Below are 27,321 nucleotides of genomic sequence, written 5' to 3'. Positions count from 1 at the left end.
GGATGCTGTTTTCCCTTTGTAAGGTTGCCAAGGTGTCAGCATGGATGCCTCGGCTAGCTTCAATGCATTATGTCTGCTTTTGTCTTAGATTTCAAATCATCATATATGAATCATCTCACATGCCCCTTTAAATGTTTTAAAATTTCAAATTGAATTAACATTATCTAACACTAATCACATCAACAGTAGAACATACTGTACGCTGGGAATGGTTTTTAAACAGAAACTCAGTGACACAGCTCTGCAGCCTCCTCATCATAGTTGTCTGTTTTCAAAACCTTTTCATCACCCCAAATAGAAATTGTTAAGCAGACAACAGCAAGTTCTCTGAATGGTTTCCTTACTACAGATAATCCGTTACTATAATAAACCTTTCTGTCTTTGAATTTATATAAGCCGATAGTGATTTTATAATAGACTTTGTTGTAATTATTTGTAGTGTGCTGTTGAAATGTTGATGTTTTACTTCACCCTATCCCCACACTCACCCACTTCTACTTTCCACTACCCCTCATTGCAATTATTAGGAAACCTAGAAATTCTCAGATTCAATGAAACAGAGATAAGCAGGGTCCTTGATTACAACAGAGACTTCCTAAGTTCAACTGGTCTCAACAAAGGAGTTGGAGCATTATTATAGTCACAGAACGTCCATGAGTCAGGTCTTTGTCTTGTTAATTCCACGGATGAATCTCATGGACCATAGGGAATTTATGTTTTAGAAAGGTTCTTAGACAGGTGTTTAAGAGAATGCAAACCAGGAGAGCTTCTGTGGGCCAGCAGCTACCCCAGAAAGGTACCATTAGTTAGCACTTAAGACAGAAACTGTTGAGGAATGGGAGGTGAGCTGTCCATCCAGCCCCCTCCCTGCCTCCAATATCTATTTCAGGTGTCTGGAAGACTGTTTGGTCACACCCTCAGATGTAGCTTCTAGACAGCTGTGTAAAAAGAGAGGCAAGATAACAACAAATCAGATGGAAACTAAAGCCCCCAAACACTATTGGCATTTGTTGCTTCCAGCAATGACAAAACCATGAGAGTTTCCAGCCTCTGGCCAAGGATAAGAGTGAAAGTCCTTGTTCCTAAACTGTGTGACCAGCCTCTGGTATCTGCTCTCATCATTATTATTAGCCATTTTCATCACCTAGATTGTAGTTTCATTTGCTAAAGGACAGATTTTTAAATATGAGTCCATATATATCTTATTTTAATTCTATATCATACAATTTTAATGCATTTAAAGTATCATTAACTCTGGAAATGTATTTTAAAGTATTTAAAAGAGCATATATTACATGCTAATATTACTAAGAACTTCATAAATTTGTAATAGGGTGTATCCAATGAAATGTCAAGGACTTTCTGTAGCCCTGAAACAATCTTTAGGTTAGGCATGTTATTACAAAATGAGGAGTTGGACAGATCAGTTAAAAGACTTCAAATGATGGAACGTAATAGCACAATAAGGTTAGAAAAAAAAGAACATTAATATATGTCATTAAATTTATGGCTACAAGTTCTTTTTTTTTGTTTGTTTGTTTGTTTGGTTTTTTTTTTTTTTTTTTTTTGGTTTTTCGAGACAGGGTTTTTCTGTGTAGCTTTGCGCCTTTCCTGGAACTCACTCGGTAGCCCAGGCTGGCCTCGAACTCACAGAGATCCGCCTGGCTCTGCCTCCCGAGTGCTGGGATTAAAGGCGTGCGCCACCACCGCCCGGCGGCTACAAGTTCTTAATATCACCCATCATGATCATGACAAATATTCATTATTCAACATTGTTTATGGATGTACTCTACAGTGGAAACAAAATGATGAGTCAAATAGACACACTTTCTTCACTTAGAAATTTCAACTGGAGACACATGATAAAATCAACACAGATATTAACATGTATTATGATATTCAGTATGAATTGGTGACAGAGTAAAATACTCTAAATGTCAAAAGACATTAATGTGTTAGGAGATAAAGGGCTTCTTTGAAAGAGGGAGAGGTAGGCGTTTTGTTCAAAACATCTCAGTGATGAAGAGATGTGAACATGGGAAAGGTTGGCTAATGAAACATGATCATCAGGGAGGAGGAGGAAATAAGGATATGAGGCCATGCGTTGATCATACATAGAAGGACGCTGAATCTGAAAGACCGAGGACACTGGCAAAGGTCATGAGCAGGAGCAGACAGCAGATGATTGGGTAGATAATCCTGTCTAGATATGTATGGTAGATACTTGTATGGATCGGAATTACTACAAAGAAGCTGGAACTACCAAGGCTGATAGATTGGTTAAAGCTGCAATGACTCTGAAGGGTTCTAATTGTTCCACGGTCAGAGTCTAATTACAATTTATCTTGGGCTGTCTTAGTCCTCTAAATAGACACTCCCTGCCCACCTCTGCATCAGGCTGTCAGATAAACATCAGGTGACTAACAACAAATGCTAGTTTTCAACAAACAAAAGGCAGGCCATGGAGGACACCTCTAACGTCAGCATTAGGGAGGCAGATGCAGGCGAATCTCTGAGTTTGAGGCCAGCCTAGTCTACAAAGCAAATTCCAGGACAGCCAAGGCTACACAGAAATGACAGAGGAGACCCTAAATGCTTTTCTGATCATAAATTAGTATAATTACCACACTTATTAATTATTGAAAACAATAAAGAATATTTGAGATATATACATAAAAGAGCACTTAGAGCTCTTAAATTTCTAGGTCACGTGTTTAGATATGCTGTCATAGCAATTCCATTTTCTGAGTAACTAACGACTCCTGTGCCTATTGAATTGGACATTTAGAAGCTATGAAGTGTTCTTCTCTTTTCACCTCAGATGTGGATGAATGCTCTGAGAACGTGTGTGCTCAACTGTGCGTCAATTACCCTGGAGGCTACTCGTGTTACTGTGATGGGAAGAAAGGATTCAAACTTGCCCAAGACCAGAAGAGTTGTGAGGTAAACCTTTTAAATCCTAGCTTCTTACCAAGCTGGGCATGGTGGGACATGCCTTGAATCCCAGCACCAGACAGGCAGAGGCAGGAGGATCTCTGAGGCTAGCCTGGTCTACAGAGTGAGTTCCAGAACAGCTAGGGCTATACAGAGAAAGTAGAAGAAAACAAAAACGAAACAAACAAACAAAAAACTTCTCCTTTCTGAAATGAGAGACCCAGGTGGTACCAGGATCCCTGCTCCCTGGCCTTTCAGTGAAGAGCATTAATCTTCACTGAAAGAATTCAGTTGAAATACAGAGCACAATGTGGAAGATAGGTGAATTTGTTGTAGAATAGGGAAACATATTCTCAGAGGGAGAGAGCTGTCAGTGGCCAGAGAAAACACTGCAGAGTGGCTCTCAAGGGATAAGAACAATGGCTAGACCGAACGTTGTGCCCATGTGCAGTTTAGTCGTCTCTCTTTTTTTAAAGACTTATAAAATCTTCAGAACAGACATCTCTCCAGAGTACTATTTTCCTGTCCTGACAATTGGCAGGCCCATTCAGTTGAATCTCACTTGACAGGGCAATGGTATGCCTTTGTTCTTTATCAGAAAGCCTCCAGCTAGGTAGTTATCCATTATGAAGTGTTGGGATCTTGGAACCACATTTAGATAGTTATCAAGTAATGACCCCTCTGCAATTCAGTGTTCATGTCTCCTTCCAGTCTCAGAGGACCCAGGTCTCATTTCTCTGACCAGTAATTAAAGCCTGGCAGTTCTAGTCTTTGGTTTTACAAGGGGCTGCTTATGAAGAAGCATCTATCTCCAGGATATCCCCTAATCCCACTAAAAGAATATTCCATAGAAATTTTAGTGATAACATTTTCTGATGTCCTATATTACATTCTGGAAAGCTTGCCCAATGCCTTTTTTTGTGCTTATAAATGTTCATAAACATCTTGGTGGAAACAGATTTCTCACAAGAAGATCTCGTGACTTTAAAAGCATCATAATTCAGAAGGCAATTATGTTCATCAGTATGTCTCAAAACACGCTTTTCAACACTCAGATTTAATGCATAATTGACCCAAGAAATCAATTCATAGGATGGTTTTAATTTTTCCTTTATTGAGTAAATAAGGTAACATTTGACCGCCCCACCTTCCTCCTTTTTTTTCTTTTAGAAATAATAAGTCATACATACTAGTTACTCTTTCTATTCTTGCATTTTAAAACATGTAAGGGTCAAATTATATATGATTATGAGTCAGACTGCTTAAAATTCCTAAATAATGATTTCACTGTGTATATATATATACACATATGACCATGATGAATCAGTATATGCTTAAAAAAAATCACATTACCCACATGAAGAAAGATCAGGAGGTTAATGGGTATAAATAATAATTCTGGGGCTCCTCAGTTGAAAGGCCATGTAGTAGAATTTTTTATTTTATAGCTTAATCCTTTATTATTTCAGTATGTTCTGTAGTACATACTACTATCCACCTTGGAATGGTTATGAAAACTTTTTTTCTGGGGCTCTATTTAATAATTGCAGAATCCATTGCAAAATGTCCTTCACTGTCCCCCAAATCTCATCTCTAGGTAACTTTCTACTTTAATGTTGTTCTTCAGCTTTAAGGAACAAATACTTGCTAAAAGATCACATGACTTTGAATCATTTTCATGTAAATTTCTTAGAGAATGAGAAGCTCATTTAGGTTTATCCCCTCCTGAGTTGTCAGCATTCTCTTGAGTATGCTGATAGCACATTTTTGCTCACAATACTTTTTTCTTAATAACCAAACGAAAGATATGCAGATATAATTAATGCCAGGCATTGTACAGTTTATTGAAGACATATTTGCTGGGACTGGAAGGAAAAGTTTGTGTTTCGCACTGAGGTTTGTGAAAGAAATAATAAATAATACAATAAAAAATGATAAATCTAAAGCCATGCACACGTATTTTTGGAGGCTTATGGATGGGTTTTGCAGGGAAATGGAAGTTATTCATTATTGCTGGCAGAGCCATTCTGATGGGAGGGTGTTTCCCAGGCTGTTTGGGGAGCTACAGGGAGAAGACAAACTGCAGACAATAATCCATGCATTTGGTTTTCCTCCAGGGTATTCCTGTGTGCCTTTCCTTGAACCTGGACAAAAACTATGAATTATTATACTTGGCTGAGCAATTTGCAGGAGTTGTCTTGTATCTGAAGTTTCGTTTGCCAGAAATCACCAGGTGAGGACCAATGTCAGTGGGAATTCCTGCAGGTTAAACAGACGAGGAGAGGAGACAGACAGCCGTAGGTTTGTCATCAATCTGATAACTTAGGCATATTACCATGTAGGTGATCTTCACACATGTAATTTTCACACTAGAAGCCTTTTCAAGTCCACCAAGGCTGGCTTTGCCAATGCGAACTTACTTTATCCCACCCTTTCCCATTTCCCAGTGGTTGCATATTTCCCAAGAAGCTGGGAAGTTAGATCTAACTCACCTGTGAAAATGTAACTCCTTTTTTTATACATTATAAAAACTGAGTGAAAATATCAGTGTACTGATGGAATGTCGTTACATTCAAAACTAATAAGGAAAATTAAGAAGATGGCTCAAGAAGTATTCTAAAGAAATGCTTACTTAGTTTGGCAGTTTGAATACTCAGCTTTTGCTGCTGTAGTTAGACCGACTTTAGAGAAAGTGTTTGTGCTTCTCAACGATGATTCTCACTTGGCCAGTTTTCTCAGTACATGTTGAAACTAGAAGCAATAATTGATGTAATAAAGAGAAGGGAAAATTATTTGAAGTTAAGTTTAAAGCCTAACTTTCAAAATAATATTAATGAAATGATCATTCATGTTTAGAACTTAATTAAACACAGATCATTCACTAATCAATTGAACTGAATGTGTAGAAGTCTTATCATGAAAGAACATTGAAAGTTATTCTAAGATTGACTTAAGTGAGTATGTTGCTTGGACATCCATTTCCCTCGATATCTGATTTTCACCACAAACATCTCTGAACGAATATTATTTTCTTCTGAGTGAGACTAGAAACCCTTCTTTGCTATAACAGCAGTGAGGATGAGGGAGAAAACTGTTGCAATATATCTTTATTTACTTTCACATTATTTATTTTTTTAGGACAACTCATTCTAACTCGGTACCTAATATTGGATCAGAATTAGCAAACCAATTTCCTCAGTATTCCTTAGTTTCTTCATTGATTTATTTACTCTACACTTTCAGAAGTGTAATATCTTTTATACATTCCATATTAAGTGCACAGTTTGATGAATATTTATAAAGTGATTTCCTAAAGCAAACCTCTTCACCTCTGTTTCCCATAACCAACTGCTTCCCTTGCCCTGCCAAATGTTGACAAATTCTGTCTCTTTTCAACTCTCCAATACTTTTGAAACAGAATAAATTGATCCCCAATGTAATGATTCAGGATGTGATGATGTATTCCAGAAAGAACACATGCAGAACATGACTCTTTGAAATACTATTTAGCATTATTTTACAAAGAAAAGGAAATTATCTCCATAATAGGATCAACTCCTAGAAGATTGTGACCAAACACAGATTTAGTTTTTGGCAAGATAGTTCATTCTTCGCATCAGCCAAATGCTCAGACAATTGTGAAGAAGGACATAAGTCCTTATGGCAAAGGAAATGGTTCCTTTTCTTTTCTTTTTTTTTTTAAAATATGAACAGGTCCTTGCATTCATATTATAGTATTATCCATCCAATGCAGTTCACTCTACATTTTACCTCTTTCAAATACTTACTTGGGAATTCAAAATACGGGAATATTTATTTATTCTGCCTCTTTTTCTTGGTTTCCTTTGAGGAAGGTCTGTCTCCGTTACAAATGCTGCCTTTGTGACTATTAATATGTGATGATGGGATATCTATATTGGATTCTTTGTTGACTTATTAGCAACAATCAGAAGTCCTGACTCGTTAACTCAAATTCTTTTAGTTTCATGATAAATATTTATACAACTGTTTTTTTCCTATTTGTCTTTGTTTTATTTAAACATTTTATGTTTATTTTGTTTAAACATTTTTATTAGCTGGTGCCTTGAGGAACTTCACGCTGGTTCTCACTAATACATTCTAAGGGCAGGCACTCAGTCAACACGCAGCACCATAAGATTTTCCATCCTGTGCTAGTTATACTGTGCACATGCCCAGAGTCTTGATAACACCAAGCATGATCAGAGTGCACTCTCTCCCAATGACTAGCTCGACTATATTGTTAAGCTTAATTCACCTACTTCAGTGATTTATGCTATCACAGTGTTTGGAAAGCTTTTCTCTTCTTCTTTCTTCCTTTCTCTCTTTTTCCATTTCCCCTTTTTCCCCCTCCTTGAATTCCTTCCTTTCTTTTCTGTAAAACTTTTTAATGCACTTGAAAGGAGGGGTCTCCAACCTTCCTGGCGGCCATTTTCCTTACGGTGGCTAAGCCCTTACTCAGCTCTTCTAGCTTCATTTTGGCACTACTGTGTGTTCCTACCCTCTTCCTGATGAATTCAGGACATTTTTGTCTATGGAGCTCTTGAGTGACACAGTAGCATAGTTCATACAACCAAAGGCACACACCACTCCAAACATGTCTCACACAGAGTTGGTGTGTTATGCGAAGTGTTCATGGCACCTGCCGTGGTGCTGCATGGTCATAATTTTTGGTCAGATCTTATGGCTCACAATCTTGTCCTTAGGTAAGACAGAGCCATGCTGCTTCTTTTTAATGATTACATGATAGTTTACTTATAATTTTAATCATCCAAAAGTTACCTTGTGGTGCCCTGTAAGTGATCCTTTACTGGCATATGTGAAATCAGAGGGAGCATATGCTTTTTCTAGATAAATCAAGCATGCCATTGTAACATCTTTTACTAATCACTCATGGATTCAGCAAACACACACACACACACACACACCTTGCTCTTACATTTAGAGTATATAAAAGGTTCTAGGAAACCCAATACCTGTACACGTGCATTAATTTTAGTGTTTTGCCTTCAAAACACTACCATAAATGAAAAAAATTACCAAAGTATTGAGAAAAAAAGACTCCAAGAATAATCAAGATATTATAATAACCAGATTTTGAAATACATATAGAACTATCGACAATTGGTGAACAATTTAATGCTGCGCTCTTAAATCTGTTTTTAAAAGTCTTCTTTTTAAATCTCAGGAATTTTTTTTCTCTTTCAGTATAGTACTATTTGCCAGGACAAGTGTGTGTGTTGGGGGATACAGTGAACCTTCTGAGTTCACTCTCACAAGAAGAATGTCTCTTTGTTTAGATTTTCAGCTGAATTTGATTTTCGGACATATGATTCAGAAGGCATCATATTGTATGCAGAATCTCTTGATCACTCAAATTGGCTCCTGATTGCACTTCGTGATGGGAAGATTGAAGTCCAGTTTAAGAATGAGTTTTCAACCCAAATCACAACTGGAGGCAATGCTATTAACAATGGTATATGGAATATGGTATGTTTGGAATTTCAGAATTATTTTTTTACTTTGATGTACTTTCTGTAAAATTATAATCTGATTGTCAAACCAAATTATGTTGGGTTTCCCAATGTTACATGAAGTGCATTCTACACAATGTTAGTCCTGGGAGCAACTTGAAAAATTATTCTAGTTACTTTTGAACTGTTCTGTTTTCAAATTTTCACTCTTTTTAGTAGCTGTTTTTTAAGTGAGTATTGGATCTCCCTGCCAGGTCAGGATTCATTAGCAGGCATAAGTTAATGTGAAGATTTCCCTGATCAAAGAAAATCACCCTTAGTTGTCATGAGTTTTTTTGTTTTGCTTGCTTTCTTTCTTTCTTTCTTTCTTTCTTTCTTTCTTTCTTTCTTTCTTTCTTTCTTTCTTTCTTTCTTTTTTCCCCCCGAGATAGGGTTTTACTGTGCAGCCAGAGATCTGCCTGCCTCTGCCTCCCGAGTGCTGGCATTAAAGGTATGTGCCACCACTGCTCAGAAAGTATTTTTTTTTAATTAGAGAAATGCATACCATAACAACAACAAAAAGTTAATTCTATTTTAAATGTAAGTATATAGATAAGTAGCCAGTTCTGAACAAATAAATAGCATACACTTAGCATTCAGCAACCAGAGTACTTTAACATTTTCATATAATAGTATAAATTTGTTTTCTATTAGTAATTGCGGTCATCTTTTTAATCAGTTCAGTTAAAACCGAAACTTTCCTTGAAAAAAAGATTACCCCTTGTTGATAGTGGGGAGAAGTGTGGGAGGGCCCTGGGTTCTCTCAGCATTCCGCAGCTGTTTCAAGAGTCTGCACCTGCCGGGCGGTGGTGGCGCACACCTTTAATCCCAGCACTCGGGAGGCAGAGCCAGGCGGATCTCTGTGAGTTTGAGGCCAGCCTGGGCTACCAAGTGAGTTCCGGGAAAGGCGCAAAGCTACACAGAGAAATCCTGTCTCAAAAAAAAAAAACAAAACAGAAAAAAAAAAAAAATCAGGAGTCTGCACCTTAGAATGTGGGGCTCTTTGAGGTAGGAGAGTAAGATGACAGGAGGCAGCTTCAGTTCCGTGTTGAGATTCAGTATTTGTGATCGTTGTTAAACTAGTATTTAGTGACATGTTCATGTTCTAATTTCAATCGCCCTTTATAAGATTTATATAATGTGCGTGAGTATAAGCACACCTGTGTGCATGTGCTTGGTCTGAGCCCTGGTGTCTTCCTCTTGCTTTCCACCTTATTTTTTGAGGTGGGGTCTCTCACCTGGAGCTCACTGATTTGGCAAGACTAACTGGTCAGCAAATTCCGGGCATCTGTCTGTGTCTCCAACAGTGGGAATACTGGTGTATGTCATCGTCAATGGCTGTGTGTTAGGGATACAAACTCAGGTCCTCATGCTTGTGTGTCATTTTAATTGACAAGTGTTCATTTAAATTAGTCTATAAACTGAACATTTTTTTGATAGCAACTGATTCCTTAATTTTAAATTATTTTAAATTTTCAAAATATAATTTAAAATGAGAAGAAATTAAATATAAAACGCACGATCCAGAATTGTTTTATAATTCGTAAGAACTACGTAGGCCATGCAGTGATTAAACAATCATGGCTCAAAGTCAAGGAAATAATGCTACTTTGAAAGTGATTTTGTCACTGGGCGGTGGTGGAGCATGCCTTTAATCTAAGCACTTGGGAGGCAGAGGTAAGCAGATCTATGTGAGTTCAAGGCTAGCCTGGGCTACAGATCGAGTTCTAGGAAAGGCGCTAAAGCTACACAGAGAAACCTTGTCTCAAAAAACAAACAAACAAACAAACAAAACCAAAAGAAAACAAAACCAAAAAAAAAAAAAAAACCCAAGTGATTTTGTCACTTATTTTGTATGATCCCGGTACTGGCATTGTAACTCATTCAACAGATATTTATTGAGGCCTACACTTGCTAATCTTTATTCTACCAGGTAAGGCTACAATGATGAATGAAGCGGTCATTGGTCATGTGAAGCTTGCATTCTAACACTGAGTGGCAAGCGGCAGATCAATTATGTCAGGTGCTCACTGATGCTAGGAAAGCAAAGGAAAGCGAGGCAAGGCGTGACACGGAGTGTGCGTACAGTCAGTGAGCTTGTGGAATTGAAGAGGCGAACTAGACAAGACTACATCTGAATAGAGGCTTGAGAGACCAGCTCATGAAAAATGTGTGTGTGGGGGGATTATAAAGTGATTCTGTGCAGTGTGAACAGCAAGTTCCAAGTCTCACGGGGAGGATGTGTTTGGTGTGTTTGACAAACAGCACAAAGATGAGTGTAGATGCTTTGGAATGGGGGAGAAGAACAGATAAAAATGAAGTCAGCACCAAGGTCTAGATAAAGGTCTTTGGGGACCACAGTGAAGACTGGATTTTATGCTGTGTGGGAAATCCCTGGATAGTTTTGAGAAGTGACAGAATGTAACTTACATTTTAAAGAATAGTTCTAATCAAAATCTAATGACTTTTTGGAAACCATTTGATAGAGAGTAGGGCAGGGGTTGAGAGACCACTGTAGTAACCCAGAGCAGGGTTGGCTGTAGCTAGGTTAGAGAGCTCACAGCGGGGTGTGGAAAAGTGGACACATTCTTGGGACATTTTTTATGGTGAGTCTTTGTTCAAACTATATTAATGATTTTTTAATTGGTATTCACTTTAGTAACGTGAATCCACAGATACAAGCAGTGTATAATCAGAGTTACAAGTGAGCCAGGCTTATGCATGTGAGTTTCTGCTTAGAGGGGTCTCATGTGCAGGTATATGGATTAGAAGCATGTGTCTCGAATTACGGGCAAAGTGTTCTTAAAACACCGAAATGTAAAATTACATCTTGAACATATAGAACTGGTTTACACACTTCAAAAATCAGACGTTGCTCCGATCAGAGAAGCGTGACAGCTAAAGTGACTTGTAATTTGTTTCCAAGCAATCGATACTGGTCAAAGAGAATGGGAATACGTGTACATTTTACTGTGTTTACATGCTGTTGTTTGCCTTCTGTTATTGATTAGTAAGCCTTTGCAGCGTGAGTGTGGCAGTCTTGTGGGAGGCAATTGTAACAGCTATCTCCTGATTGTGTCGGATGTCTTTTTATTCATGCTTACCGTCATTTTTTTAAACCATTTTTTTAAAACCAAAATTACTTTCAAAATTCTTCATTTTGAGCATTCAGTTTTTAAGGACTAATTTCAGATTTTGAAAAAAATACAGTTTGTATATGCTGCACAGAATGCTGGGCATTACTGATTTTTTTTGTAACTAATATTATAAACTTACTATTTTATTGATTCTGGATGCATAATGCATCGGTTGAAAAAATAAGAGATCTTAAAATTTTCTTCAAGTAAAAAAGCTCAGCTTTCTTTTTGAAACTTTACTTTATGGCATTGTGGTTTGACAGAAAATGGCCCCCAAAGGGAATGGCATGCTATTAGGAGGTGTGGCCTTGTTGGAGGAAGTGTGGTACTGTGGGGGCAGGCTTTGATGTCTCTTTTGCTAAAGCTTTGCTCAGTGTGACATACAGTCCACTTCCTGTTGCTTTCTGATCAAAATGTAGCAAGCACCATGTCTGCCTGCATGTCACCATGCTCCCTACCACGATGACAATGGACTAAACCTCTGTACTGTAAGCCACCACCTCAACTGAATGTTTTTCTTTATAAGAGCTGCCATGGTAATGGTGTCTCTTTATAGCAATAGAAATCCTAACTAAGACAGGCATGAAGGGATCAAAGGTATAGATTATAACTGAATGTTGAACTGTTAGTGTTTTTAAACTTTAAAATAAGATGTACTATTGAGATAAAATTCTATCACCTTAAACTTTTATCAGAAATTAAAGTTTTTATTATATTGATTGCTATAGAAAATTATTTAATGGGATAATATGATTTTTCAGTCAACTATCTTAAGTAGCCATGCAGTGATGTTTGCCCCGTGTTTTTAATTGTAGGTGTCTGTGGAAGAATTAGATGACAGTGTCAGCATTAAAATAGCTAAAGAAGCTGTGATGAATATAAATAAACTTGGGAGCCTTTTTAAACCTACAGATGGATTTCTGGATACCAAAATATACTTTGCAGGATTACCTCGGAAAGTGGAAAGTGCACTCATTAAACCGGTAATGACGTGGCTTGTGCTGTTCATCTTGAGTGAATTCCTTTATCTGTCATAGGTTTAAAGATGTGCTTTCATGATACTCCATAGAAGTAATTTTGCTAAACACACCAAGTGTGATAATTTGTATTGAACATGGGAAAAGAACTTTAGACCACTGAAATTATAGTAAGGAAATAAGAAAATGACTGTTGTGGTTTTGTGTCCGTTTAAATTACAGCATTATTCATTTAGCAGTGGGTTTGTTAAATTCTCAAGTTGTCAGTTCAGTGTTTACATTGTAATGTTCTACACTCAGCCATTAAGTGTGCAAAAACACACATCTAATCCCAAAATCATATGTATTTTGTAGAAGCCAAAATCTTTCAAAGCTTTATTTTAAGACATAAATTTGGAGGTTAAGGGTAACAAAGATGGTGGATGGAACAGATTATAAAAATTGTTAGTTACAACAGATGAATACAATATTCTGAGTACAATGCTTATTAAATAACCACTGAATAGAGTTGAAGAAATCAATTACTGTCTTTGAAGAGTTTACAAAATGTCATTTAACCAGCACTCAGAGGTAGAGGCAGGTGGGTCTCTGAGTTTGAGGCCAGCCTGGTCTACATGGCAAGTTCCAGAAAGGTCAGAGCTGTACAGAGAAACCCTGTCTTGAAAAACAAAACAAAAAAGAAAGAAAGGAAGGAATAAAGTCACCTGAATTCATGACCCTGCCAGATGATCTGGTTGATTTAATTGTTGATCTAACTTAAATATTAACTACTTCATATCTATCTGCCTTTCTCTTATCACGACTCAGTTATTTTAACTTTTAATAGATTTCTATGTGATAATAATTTGGATTAGTTAATCCATGCCAAAACGAATATTCCAAACTTTTGAAATTGATGAATTACGGTACTTAATGGGAAAGTAAATTATTCAAGAAGAATCAGTCATTTATAAAATAGCTACCATGCCTCTTGAAGCTGGCTGGATGCTTTGGTGAGGCCGAAAAAATGCAAGCCTCTTGTTCTTGAAGAGGAGTAGCATCTGCATTGGCAGATAAACCTATATTGTAAATGCACACCAAGAATGATAGCAGCTTAGAGTCTGGGGCCACCTGAGAAGAAGCATAGAGAGGATTTACCTCTGAATCTGGATGATATGGGAGAAGCAGGGGGGACTCAGGTTGTAGATATCATCAGGACCCCACTGCAGGCCTTCAATGGTATGGTCTCATTTTATTGAAAAGTATTATCTATCAGAAAGAAAAAAATAGATCTAATTAAAAGTATTTTAATAAGCTATCAATGAAAGGTTTTCCATCCAAATGTAACCTATACTGGGAATCAATTAAAGGTATTTATCTTTCCTACATAAGTTTAAAATGTACTCCTTGATTTATATCTTATTGTGCTAGATTAATCCTCGTCTGGATGGGTGTATACGAGGCTGGAATTTGATGAAACAAGGAGCTTTAGGTGCAAAGGAAATTATTCAAGGAAAACAAAATAAGCATTGCTTCCTCACAGTAGAGAAGGGCTCTTACTACCCTGGTTCTGGAATTGCTCAGTTCAGCGTAGATTACAGTAAGTGATTCCTGTTATGTTTCTCTTTTCTCATTAATCATTAAATGCATCCACTGACAAACTGCAATGATTTATTCTGTTAGCATCACTGAGTGAGTAACTGTTATGACAGGCATTGTCTTATTTGTTCGGTTAAATACTTACAAAATTTTCAGGAATTTTAGGAAAACATGTCTAGACTGGTAAATCTGCTTATTATTATTAAAGTTTACTGGCATATGGCCTGGTTCATTGGGGGTAGATTCCTTGATCAGTTTTAAAGTTCACGGCTTTTGTAGTCTGTTTGAGTACATCAATCAATGCACAGAAGGGATTGGTTTTGATTTCTATCATTCCCTTCTGTTGATCTGTGTTAAGATTTCTGTCTTTCCTGAGGTTGCTTATGCATTTACAAAATATATAATGCCTATGTATGCTGTATAGCTCATACCAAGCCTTTAGCATACTCGTTATAAACTAATTTTTTAAGTTGCAGCATGTGTTCATGTGAGCTTGGTTATATTGTTTCTTTACTGTATGTTGTTTTCTCATGTGTCTTAGTATGTTCTGTAATGCTTGGTTTAGAGGTGGGTATTTTACATGCAGTAGTAGAGACTGAAATGAATACTACTTGTGTCTGGAAATGAGTACACTTGCCCTTGGCTCAGCCTTTATTGACATGGATATGGGGGGAGACTGCTCAATTTAGTGAGGATTTGAGACATTTATTGAATTAGTACTTAAGGGGTGGGTTTTATAAAGAGAAGACCTTTTGTGAAGGACCCTGTTCCCTGGATTCATGTCCCCTCCTGAGATCATTTCCTCTGTCCTGGGCCCACCATTTACCCTAAGCCTCACAAGAGTTGCCATCATGCTATTTAGATTTCTACCTTCTACCTTGAGCCAAATAAATTGCTTGTTAAAATATATCACCTAGCTTTTCACAGACTATTTTTTAATACCTTTGGAAAATGTGCCAGTCCAATTCAGGTTTCTGTTTGATTAGAGGCTGATTTACTAGAAGTTTAGGTTCTTTTTTTGTTTGTTTGTTTGTTTGATTTTTAGTTTTCATTAGTTTTCTTTTTTTTTTCTTAGTTTTTTTATGAGTAGAAATTCTTATCAGATTGGGTTCACAGTGAAGTCTGAGTGCACCTTTACAAATAACCTGCTGTGAATATCCCTGAGTGTCCATCCTGCACTTTTGTATAGTTAAGTGTGTATATGAGAGAATTTCAGAATTAGATTTCCTCCATCAAAGATCCTGCAGATATATATTTAGTATAGGACTGATTCCATTCTCTTCTAAAGATTATTAATTGCTACTCTTAATAAAAGCATAAAGTTCATGCTCAAAATAGTTTTCTAATCCGATAGATCCAATTGAAATGTTATAGTTTTAAATATAATTTTTGTAGTTTCTACTTAAATTGAACACCTTTCCATATATCAGTGGCGATGACATGTTGCCTAAGCAGGTTCTTGGGTCCAGCAACAGTAGCCAGGAGTCTGGACCTGAGGGGTACAGGCACTGCTTTTTCATCAGGGTATCTCCTTGGGTTAGATAGGAGATGCAGTTATGACTATCAGTGAGCCAGGTAGCAACCCTTGGAACAAAGAAATAGGTGTTTTGTGTATTGATATAGGAAAGATTCTTATCTGTTGTCCATGTTCAGGTCCTTTTGTGCAAATTAGGAATTCAAAGTTATATAGAATGTCTGGGCCTGACTGGCCAACGTTCATTCTCCATGGTGGGCAGATCATTGATCAACTTTAAATTAGGATAAGGCAGGTGCTCAGGATGCTGACCCTGTTAGCCACTGACCAGCTGAGATCTTTCCTCTGCTGCTGTGGGATGGTCTGAATGTCAAGTGTGTTGCTGATTGGTTAATACATAAATCACTGATTGGCCAGTGGCCAGGCAGGAAGTGTAGGCGGGACAAGGAGGAGAATAAAGCTGGGAAGTGGAAGGCTGAGTAAGAGACACTGCCAGCCGCCACGATGAGAAACAGCATGTGAAGATGCCGGTAAGCCACGAGCCACGTGGCAAGGTATAGATTAATGGAAATGGATTAATTTAAGCTGTAAGAACAGTTAGCAAGAAGCCTGCCACGGCCATAGAGTTTGTAACCAATATAAGTCTCTGTGTTTACTTGGTCGGGTCTGAGCGGCTGTGGGACTGGCAGGTGAGAGAGATTTGTCCTGACTGTGGGCCAAGCAGGAAAACTCTAGCTACACTCTGCCTGCATGGAAATCAAGGGTGGGCAATGAAAAGTTCCTCAAGTCCTGATCCTTGGCAGCTTTACATTCTTTAGCGTTTGACAGGAGTAAATGGTGGCAGTGGGAAGGCTGCAGGAGCAGCAGAAGGTAGCCCCCTTTAGTGTCCCATCTCTCCTGTAGGCTTTAAGAATTGGGACCCGTAGTTCTGTAATCTCAGTCCAGGAAGTTTAAATTCCACGACACGTCGCAGCAGCAGCTGATGTTATAGTTCCTGGCTCTGGGGTGTCTGAGACCCCTTAGCCCTAAACACTTGAGAGCTTTTATAACTCCTCCAGTAACCGTGGCCCCCAGGGCCTCTTCTCTGGCTCTTTACAGCTTTCTAACCTTCCTCCTCAGTTCTCCACCCTCTCTCTCCTCCCAGTGCCTGTTCCTGCCCTGGCTACTCTCTACCTGTTCAGCTGCTGCTTCTCCAGCTGTCGAGCAGCTGGTTGCCTTGCTGCTTTGCCACCGAAGCCTGCTGGCAACTCTTCTGCTTTTCCTATTGCCATTGTAGTGCCCCCGCCTCTCTACCTGGCTGCCTTGATGGTGTTTGTACCGCGACTTTATTCATATTACCAGCTCAGCCCGCGCTGGCCAACGTAGGCAAGAGGAGAACACTTCAGAGACGCCTTTTGTTAGTCCTGCTGTTTCAAGCACCAGGGGAAGTGGCTCGGGGAGCCAAATAGCCTGCTTTTATAGCCACAGTAGGAGCCTTCCCACCAGGCGCAGAGTTGTCTCTTTAGTGCTGGCCTTAGAAGATCCTCCGCTAGGCTACCAGGGTCAGTGCCCCTGCTCTGGTCTCAGTGGAAATCATGACAGGGTCATCCAGAGTTCCCTGAGGACTGTGATAGCCAAACAGCCTTGGCTGAGAGGCTAGACCCTCCAGAGCTGAGCAATTAGCTTCCATTGTGGAATTATCCTAAAGTGTCTATGGAGTGTTTTAAATGGCTGGTTCTGGCTTAAGGTTTGTCTGGCTGGCTACTGAAGTGACAGACCTTTTGTTCAAGGCAGGAAGGGCAATAAAGGAGAGCTCACCAGCTTCCAACTAGAGGTCAAATTTCCCGTCCTTCAATATCTTTCTTATTTACATACAGGGAAATGAACATCAGAAGGAGTCTTTCCAATAAGAACTCAAATTACTTTTAATGTTAATCATGATTTTAATTGAGTCTTCTTGGTTATTAGCCTTGTACCTGTCAGACAAACTATATTCCAAGTCCACGTTGAATAGTGCTTTGACCTCACTGATGCCCCAAGGGCAGGTAAGCTCTTCCTCTGTGTCATCCCTGGCTCATCTGCGTGAGCAGGACATGCTTGCAGCTGTCCTAATTGTAACCATGGGACTGTCGTGAGCTCTGGCTTCCAGCTCATGTCCTTCTTTGGCTTTACAGTAAAAAAAGCAAAACAGCAGTGATCCCTGGAGGGCCCCTTCCCAGAACTCAGTTTGTAAAAGGAAATTTTCCAGAAAAAATGAATTAAAATAAGTTATATTGTAGCTAAAAAAAATTACTTCCTTATTTTGTGGATAATTTAAAAACGACTTACTTCATAATTAATATTTAATATTATAACATAACTTCCACACATTTTAATATTCATTTTAGTATGAGTTTAATATCCTTTGCTTAATTTATTTCACAATAATTCCATATATTCTTTCTGTATAAGAGTTATAATGAGAAGTGTAGTCTCATTATATGCAGCTAAATAGAAGAACATCTAGCCTAAAAAAAAAAAAAAAACATTTCTTCATTCATTTTTACCCTTTCAAAGACTCCAGGTGGTATATGTAATTTGTTACATATTACTTCATAATAAATGGAGAACACTTCAATTATATTATAAACTAATTTTTAGAAGTACTTGAGGTTAAGTAATTTGTGACCGTTAACGGGTGACTATGTTCTGAAAACTGTGTCTTCTGTTTTGGCTGCATTTCCAAAAGCAACTTAGAGGAGGAAGGGATTTATTTCAGCTTACAGTGCCAGGTCATACTGGGGAAGTTACAGTGGCAGGGACTTGAAATAGCTAGTCACAGCCATATTCAAGACTAGAACGAAAAGATTGTATGCATGCTCACTTGTTTGCTTGTTTATGCTCAGCTCAGTTTTTCCACTCAGCTTAGGACCATCTGCCTAGGGAATGCTGCCACCTGTAGTGGGCCGGGTCTCTGCATTAATTAACTTAATTAGGACAACTCTCCACAAATATGCCCACAGGCCTAGTCAATGTAGACAACCCCTCATTAAGAATTTTCTCCCAGTTAATTCTAGGTTATGCCAAGTTGATGATTAAAGCTAACTATCACCCTGCCAATTCCATCATTTGGTGAACATCACAGAATAGACTTAAATTAAGTAAGCCAACCATAACATCACTAGGAGATGTCATCTTAGGAGAACATTGTCATATATGTCTCCATCGTTGACCTGACTATAATTATGCATGCATGACTACTTTGAAAATATAAACTCAGTGAATATTTATTGTCTGCTATGAAAAATAACATGATGATAGAGACACATACCTCCTATTGCCTGCAGTCCACTTTGGTAGATAACTAGCTTAATGATTTAAAAGATGGGAAGTATTCAGACAAGACTATTACAGAGCAAAAGTCCCAAACCTAATTTAAAAATTAACTGTAAACAGCTGTGGGACTGCAAGGCTTAGCCGGACTGGAGAAACATGGACCGTGGGGTGGGACCGGAGAGAATTCTGGCTACAGACAATTCTCAACTTTGTATGGAAAATCAAAGAGCTGAAAAACAAAACTGAATAATAATAATAACAGTTACTGCTGGAGGTCTCTCACCATTCCAGATTTCAAGCTATACTACAAATTTATAATTATTTTTTTTTTAATTTTTATTTTGCAGTACAATTAAGTTCTACATATCAGCCACAGATTCCCTTGTTCTCCCCCCTCCCGCCCCCCTCACCTTCCCCCCAGCCCGGCCGGCTAAGCCCTGCAGTCCCACAGCTGTTTATAAAATAATCATTCAGAGATTTATATTAATCACCAATTGTATGGCCTATGGCTAAGAATTCTTGCTAGCTAGCTCTATCTTCTTAAATTAACCCATTTCTATTACTCTATGTTTTGACACATGGCCGTGGCATTACCAGTCTGCTGGAATCTTGCTTCTCCAGCAGCTGCTGACATCTTTCTCTACTCTCCTTTCTTTTCTCCGTATATCTCCGTTGGATTTCCCACATGACTCTAAGCTGAATTGCCATAGGCTAATGAAGCTTTATTTATCAACCAATCAGAGCAACACTTATTCACAGAATACAGAAAGACATCCCCGGCCCCTGCAATTGTCCTTACAAAATCTTTGAATAATAGGATTTGATTTTTGATGAAGATTGCATTGAATCTATAGATTGCTTTTGGTAGGATGGTCCTATGTTAATGCTGCCAATGCACAAGCATGTGAGATCTTTTCATCTTCTGATAGCTTCTTCAATTTCCTCCTTCAAATATTTGAAGTTTTTAACATACAAGTCTTTTACTTCGTTAGAGTTATGCTCAAGGTATTTTGTATTATGTGTGGCTATTGTGAAGGGTGTTGCTTCCCTGATTTCTTTCTCCTCTGTCATTTATGAGTTAATCATGTATCCACCTACTTTGCTGAAAGTGTTTATCAACTGCAGGAGTTCCCTGCTGCAATTTTTAGGGTCATTTGTGTATACTATCATATCACCTGTAAATAAAGATACTTTGACTTTAAAAAAAAAAAAATTAACTGTAGACTTCACCATTTTTCTCTGCTACCAGACAATTTAGCTCTTCCTGAATATAGAACATGTTTTCCCTTCCCATTGCTGTAGAATGAGTAATGATGGGGGATTGATGGCTTCTGTATCAATGTTTTATATCAGGAAGAATACAGTAAATCTGTTGAACTTTCTTCTAAATGTGTACTGTAAGGTCTGAACACTCTGAGGTCTGAACATCGGTGAATTTTCATGAGAGGAATAGATTAAAGAGAAACAGGGCAAGTTTGGGGAGCTCCTTAATATTACAGCCCAGAATTTTCCTCTTGGAAGAATGGAAATGTAGAGACTCCACTTGCATTTAAAAATAAAGTAGCCCTGTTCTGTATTGCTGCAGTGATCTGCATCATTGAGAAAAAACTAAGACTTTAGTGCTTCACAAAGTATCTTTGACTGTTAATCAGATTATGGTAATTGATGATTACGATTTTCTCTATTGTAATTATGATTGCTTTGTGTCACACTTTATCATTTTAAATAGATAATGTAACCAATGCAGAAGGATGGCAAATGAATGTGACCTTGAATATTCGTCCATCCACCGGCACTGGAGTTATGTTTGCCTTGGTTTCTGGAGACACGGTCCCCTTTGCCTTGTCCTTGGTGGGCTCCAGCTCAGAAAATTCTCAGGTAACCTTATTCCCAATCTAGATGAAGCTCTCTCTCTTTTGTTTGTCTCCTTTTTCCTGACTTGTTGGCTGATTTCCAAGGTCTGGAAGGAGAAGATAATGGGGTACTGAGAAACTTTTGCATCTGGAGCTATGGTTTGGTAGACTCAAGCACAGGCTGCCATGGATATATGACTCACGTATAGGTTGCCTTGGACATAAGACTCACACACAGGCTGCTTGGAGACATCACAGAGTGCGTAGAAATCTACCCATATTCAGAATTGGAAGTATTTATTATAGGAACTTCTCTGTATACAAAATAGGGTGTCATAACAATCCACTCTCAGTTCTTTGGTATACAGTTGTAATTGTTGGTTCTCTCTTGAACTTTAATCTTTTACCCCATGAGTACATCAAGAAAAGAGGAGAAAACTGAAACTGTCCCCCTTGGTTTCTTTCTGCTGACTCCCAATTTGGAATGAAGAAGAACAGGAAAGTCTTTGATAGAAAGAAACACCAACTTTACCGGGAGACCCATGCTATTCCAATTTCTCATAGTGCTAATAGCTAATACCTGCTCCCAGGTCATGCACTGGCATTCCAGCAAGGTTTTGCCAATAGCTTGTTTATGCCAAGATTGGAATTTTTGTTTGCCCCATAATAAACAAAAAGGCAGAATTCATCTTGCAAATTAGAATGTAATTTGAAGGGAGTGTCTGTTGAGTAACAACCCTCCCCGCCCCCAAATTCCCCATCTCCCTGTGTAGCCCTGGCTGTCCTGGAACTCACTGTGTAGACCAGGCTGGTCACAAACTCACAGAAGTCCACTTGCTTCTCCCTCCCAATTGCTGGGATTAAGGGAATGTACCAACATGCCTGATTTGGCCTGAATTAAGGATGTGAATATTTATGAAGTTAAAGATTCCCTCAAGTAATCCAGAGTTGGGAAGTATAGACTTTCCCACTCACCATAGGTATCTCAGCCTGAGAGGCAATTTCAGATTACATTTACTACCCGGCAAGCATCATAATCTCTCTCTCCCTTTGGGTTTTATCTTCTCTTACTTTTTATATTTCCTCCTTACCATCTATAAGTTAGCAGCAGAGGTCACCCTCAACAAGTTGATTGCTTTGAAAATTCCAGCAGAATAAAACACTCCTTTTTTTGGAGACTCTTCAGCTACCTTATTGCTCACAATGCCTGGTCTCTTTCTCAGACCTCTTTACCCACACTGTTCTTGGGCTATGATTACTTGGATGGCACAGACAAGCTTTGCTGCTTGGATGCTTACTAAAGGTCTCTGAATTTTCCCCAACACAAAGTGCACCCTTCCTTTTCCATATGTAACTTTTGAAATTAGAAAGACTTGTAAACTTAAGTATTACTGAGGCATACCATGGAAGTTTCTTTTATTTGGTGATACAGTTCAGCTGATTTAACTGAATCTTTAGAAGTTGGTATATATTCACATCTTAATTAAACCTGGAGCTTGTATAACTTGTATGTTTGTAGAGCTTGTATGTTTGAAAATTCATTGTTAAAATTAAGTAAACAATTTTACATTTGAGCGTAGAGGCCCTATCATTTTTTTCCCTTGTTGACATTTAGTTTTTGAATTTCAACACAAAGCCATTCTTTAGTGGCTTCACCCCTGTGCTTGTTTATATGAAGTTTTTGTTCTGCTTTTTAGGATATAATGGTATTTGTTGAAAATTCAGTGGTGGCTCGAATAGATGCCGTAACTCTGTGCTCTGACCAGCAATCCCAACTGAAAATTAATGTTAACAGAAATGGCCTGGAACTGTGGACCCCACTTAGGAAAGATGTCATCTACTCTGAAGATCTCCAAGGGCAACTTGCTGTCTTGGACAAAGCAATGAAAGGAACCGTGGCCACTTACCTAGGTGGCCTTCCAGGTATTTCCTTACCTTTTTCTTTGGTTCTAAAAACATGTTTTAAATCAAATATCTTTTGGGTTTTTTTTGTTTATTTGTATTGAGATAGAGTCTCTTTACATAGGTCTGGCTGTTCTGGAATTCACTATGTAGACCAGGCTGGCCTTGAGCTAAAAGATCCACTTTCCCCTGCCTCCTGGGTGCATGCACTATCATGCCAGGCCAAATTGATAGTATCTTAAATATAGAATTTTAGTAACACAACATTTAAAGAAGACAAAATTTCCAATATCCTTTACACTTGTTTTGGAGGTTTATACCAGCATTTTATTGGTGTGTGTATTTTCAATGGTCAAGTAAGGCTAGTTGATTTTTGTGGCATTTGGTGATCTATACCAGAAAGAATATGTCATTTCATTTCATCCTCATCATAATATTATAAGCTCAACACTTACTCAGTTTGTTCATCACTTATTCAATAGTTGTTCACTCTGTATTTAATTCATCAACTAAGAACATCTGGGGGAGAGGGGAAGTGGGGAGAGCCAGAAGGAGTGAGAGAGCAGAGCTGTTGTGATGCACTGTATGAGAGATTAGTAGTAATAATAAAACCCCATATATCCAGATAAGCAGAAAGCAGTGGCTTCTGCAGTGGAGGCTTTTACACTTCATTTGAGGAGGTAGACATTAAACAACTCACTAAGGAGATACCAACATAATCAAAGTTGTCATGAATTCAATGAAGAAAAATTACAAATCAAGTTTAGAGCATGAAAATAAGGACCTGACTTGGTTGCGGGGCCAGGAAGAATCTCTCTGAATAAGAGACTAAAAACATAGATTTGATATTTAAAGACTTAGGTGGTAGGAGTGGGTACTGCGGCGTCCATAGGTAGAATGCTCAGTGTGTGAGCACAGAAGGATATGGAAGTATGGCTAAGGCGTATTGAACCAAGAGGTCGGTCATGCAGGATGAGTCTATAAAACGGCTAAATGGGTGACTTATAGAGTTAGCTTAGGGTTTTGTTGTAAAAGACCTGGGTGTCATTACACTGTTGAAGGCAAAGGAGTGGCATGTAAATATTAAAGTTACGAAATGTAATTCTGGATGAACGAATAGAGGGGGTGGGGGAGCAAATGTGGTTATAGTTCACTTGAGTTCAGAGCCCATGGAGTTGCCTGAGGACATAGTAATAATAATGTCAATAAACACATTACACTGACCAATGCATAATAGTCTGAACACCATCCAGGATCCTCAGATGTATCAATTATTTTAATGTTCAGAATAGTGATGTGGAAACTATTATCTTTACTTGGCAATAAGGAAACTGCTGGACTAGGGTGGTAGCATCTGTGATTGCATAATTGCATAGAGTGAATCCAGTTAAGATATAGAAATAGTATCAATAAAATTTCATGATTACAGGACAGGTAGGCAAAAGAATAACTCTTGGGCATCTGACATTAATAATTCCACAGGAGGATTGCATTTTTAAAATGGAGAAAATTGGAGAAAAGTTAGGTCCATGTTTAACAATATTGTACCTATGATATTGGCATCAGCATTTTTAAAAAATCTTTTAAAAGCCAAACAATGTTTGGCGAAGATAAATTTTGAAATACTCAGATTTTTTTATCTAGAATAAGATTCCAGTTTATTTATATTTATTGTGCTTTGAGTTTTCTTTTCTTGTTTTAAATTTATTTATTTGTTTTACATCCTGACTGCAACTTCCCCTCCCTCCTCTCCTTCCATCCTCCTTCCCATCTCCCCTTACTTTAAATGTTAAAAAGGAGACACAAAGTTATTTAGAAGCATTTTCCAGTCCTATTTATGGATTATTCTCCTGAGGAGAATTCTGGATTCATAATAACCTTTATTTTATTGCTTTAAATGCTCAAGGTCTTAATGCCCTACATACAGGTCTCCTCTTTGTAGTAGTACTTTCTTGTTGGGACCACCAGCCCTCAAATAACAACACAGAGACTTATTATTAATTATGAAAGCTTGGTCATTAGTTTAGACTTATCTCATTAGCTCTTATAATGTAAATTGACCTGCTTTTATTAATCTATGTTCTGCTATGTGACTTAGTTACCTCTACTCTGTTCTCTGTGTCTGACCTCTTCAGTGTCTTCTGCATGCCTAGATTTCTTCTCCTCTTCCTTTCTCTACCTGAAAATCCCGCCTAACTTCTTCTTGCCTAGCTATTGGCCACTCAGGTCTTTATTAAACCAATCAGAAGGTGCCTTAGTCAGAGGCATATTTTTAGAGTGTACACAAAAAAACCCACTCTCTGGTATTTTGGGGAATGGAAGGAAATGGGTTCTAAAAGTTAGAGGCAGAAAAGGTACATAGAGTTCAAGTCACCAGCTTGGTTAGTTATTAGGAAACATGATTGCAGTTAAATTGGATGAATCAGTGAACCCTGTACTGAGACTTACTCACAAATTAGTTGAATGCAATTTCAGGAAATCAAACAAACAATAAATTCATTTCAAAGACATAAAACTACAAAATTTGCAGTAACACTAAGTGTAGTTGATTTTAAAGAAAAAATGAGAAAAATATGAGAGGAGACTAAAATTGAGATATTTAAGAGCATAACTACTAATTGAGTAAATTATTTATATACAAATTAATCATGTTTAAATTCCTTGATTCCTTAATGAAAATTAAGAGGAAATTGAGTCTTGAGTTTTTTTAAAAAACTAATTTCTGTTCATAATTAATATATAGTTATTATATGTATTCTGGGTTAAACTATTGTCATAGTCAGTGATGGCATTGTGATTAAAATAATCCATAATCACAGCGACATCAGCCAGACTTGAAGAGGATTCCTAAAAGATACATTCAGCTCATAGATAGGGATTCTATCATCGTGTTGCAGACCTGAAGGTAGGAGTTTTGAAGCATCAATTTTTGGCATAACGCGTTTTTGAGAAGGAAGTACAAGAGATAGTGAATGTCCACTGTGAATTCAAATCCATGAAGGAGAAATGCCAAAGGAGAGGAAGGAGGTGGGTGTCTTGGACTCCAGTTTTTAGGAAACCAAAGATGCTGCATGAGCCTTGAGGACGAGACTTGGTAATGAGAGTGGAAGTGCAGCAAAGCCCAGCGGCGCTAACGACCTTACATGACTCACCGAGGACCAATTCCAAATGTTATTTGGTAGGACAGTATTATCACATAAAAGTCAGTCCTTTATTATGACTTGCTTTGATGCTCAGCCAGAAACTATTTCTTGGGAAATATAAAAATCTGTTTTTGTTCCAGGAATTATAAAAAGTTGTGTTTGCCATGACATTTACAAAGGATGTCTAAGACGCCACAATTTAGAGTTGAAGAGACAACCCAATGGCACTGAAAAGGTTGCTCATATTTAAAGAGAAACTGATGCATATTATTTTATTAGTGAATGTGGAATATCATAAGTGTGTGCTCTTTTCCCTTCTTTACATGTGCACATGTTCCTTCAGCATGGTTGAAAATGATTGTCTTTATGAAATCGGAAGAACTCATGATTATGCTCAGCTCCAAGCCCAGCATAACACGTATTTGCTGACTAGATTCACATTAGTCATTTTTTTCCCAGTAGGATTAGAATTTGTTTGGAATTGTGAAGTTTGGGTAATTCTTCTAATTGTAAACAAATAAGATGCTGCAGCACTAGACTAACCTTGAGACACTGTTTTGACAGAGATTCCCTTCAGTGCCACCCCAGTGAATGCCTTTTACAGCGGATGTATGGAGGTACACATCAACGGTGTGCAGTTGGATCTGGATGAAGCCATCTCTAAACATAATGACATTAGAGCTCACTCGTGTCCATCGGTTAGGAAAAGCCAGAATAACGTCTAAAGTCTGTTTTCCATGCTTATAATCTCCCTTTCCTTGTAATGATGCTCACGTCTCTATCACCAGCTGGCAGGTGTTACCTGGGATGTGCAATGCTTGAAACTGTGTGGTACTTTGTCCTTCAGATTTTTGTTATATAAATCACATTTTTAAAAAGTTTGGCTTCCATTGCAGTCTAGAAAGGAAATAATGAAAACACACGAAAATTTCAGTTTCAATTTATTTGCTATAAATGACACTGCTTTAGTTTGTTATTTTGAAAGTAAGATTTCACCATCATTGAACTGGTATTGAAATACCTATTTTTCTCAGAAAGCAAGGCGGTGAAACCCAAACAGAAGCTTGTGTGACTACATGTTAATAGCTGCAGATAGACACTGTAGTTTTGCTGTTGTGCCCCACCCCACCACCGTGAAAGCCGCAGAGCTGATAGCATTCTGGATGTGAGTTGAGTGGAAAGTCTCACAGCTTTATTCCAAAGTACTTCCTTGGAGTGGGGGACGGCTAGCTCAGGCTTCACCTTCCTTTTACCTAGCTTTACACTTGAGCCAACACCTTCCCTGAATTAGAGAGCAAGGGTAGGTTTTGACAGGAGCAGCGCTTGAATGTTGACTCCAAGGCACTGATTTCTATCAGAAACATCAGGTTAAGCTGTAAGGGGTGTGAACATAGGGTGGACACATTTCTCAAACGTGGCTGCAGAGGCCGCACGAGCTCTGAATCCGAAAGGCAGCAGTCCTTAGTGGTGGGAAGGAGAGTAAACACGTGGAGAAATC

The 27,321-nt window shown here is 38.2% G+C and overlaps 1 protein-coding gene across 2 annotated transcripts in view; it reads left to right on the top strand.

Annotated features, from left to right (window-relative positions):
- The window catches only part of Pros1 (protein S), a 68,389-nt gene extending 41,819 nt beyond the window's left edge, over positions 1-26,570 (top strand). For both annotated transcript variants that reach the window (XM_059277346.1, XM_059277347.1), the window contains 8 exons: positions 2,822-2,943; positions 5,052-5,167; positions 8,253-8,442; positions 12,418-12,585; positions 13,990-14,158; positions 20,655-20,803; positions 22,476-22,701; positions 26,388-26,570. In XM_059277346.1, the coding sequence (XP_059133329.1) occupies positions 2,822-2,943; positions 5,052-5,167; positions 8,253-8,442; positions 12,418-12,585; positions 13,990-14,158; positions 20,655-20,803; positions 22,476-22,701; positions 26,388-26,548 (1,301 nt within the window). In that variant the 3' untranslated portion in view covers positions 26,549-26,570. The remainder of the gene's footprint in view (positions 1-2,821; positions 2,944-5,051; positions 5,168-8,252; positions 8,443-12,417; positions 12,586-13,989; positions 14,159-20,654; positions 20,804-22,475; positions 22,702-26,387) is intronic.
- The last annotated feature ends 751 nt before the right edge of the window (positions 26,571-27,321 follow it).

This window comes from Peromyscus eremicus, chromosome 12 (genome assembly GCF_949786415.1).
Source record: "Peromyscus eremicus chromosome 12, PerEre_H2_v1, whole genome shotgun sequence".
NCBI classification, from domain to species: Eukaryota; Metazoa; Chordata; class Mammalia; order Rodentia; family Cricetidae; genus Peromyscus; species Peromyscus eremicus.
This window is presented reverse-complemented; position numbering and strand designations above follow the sequence as displayed.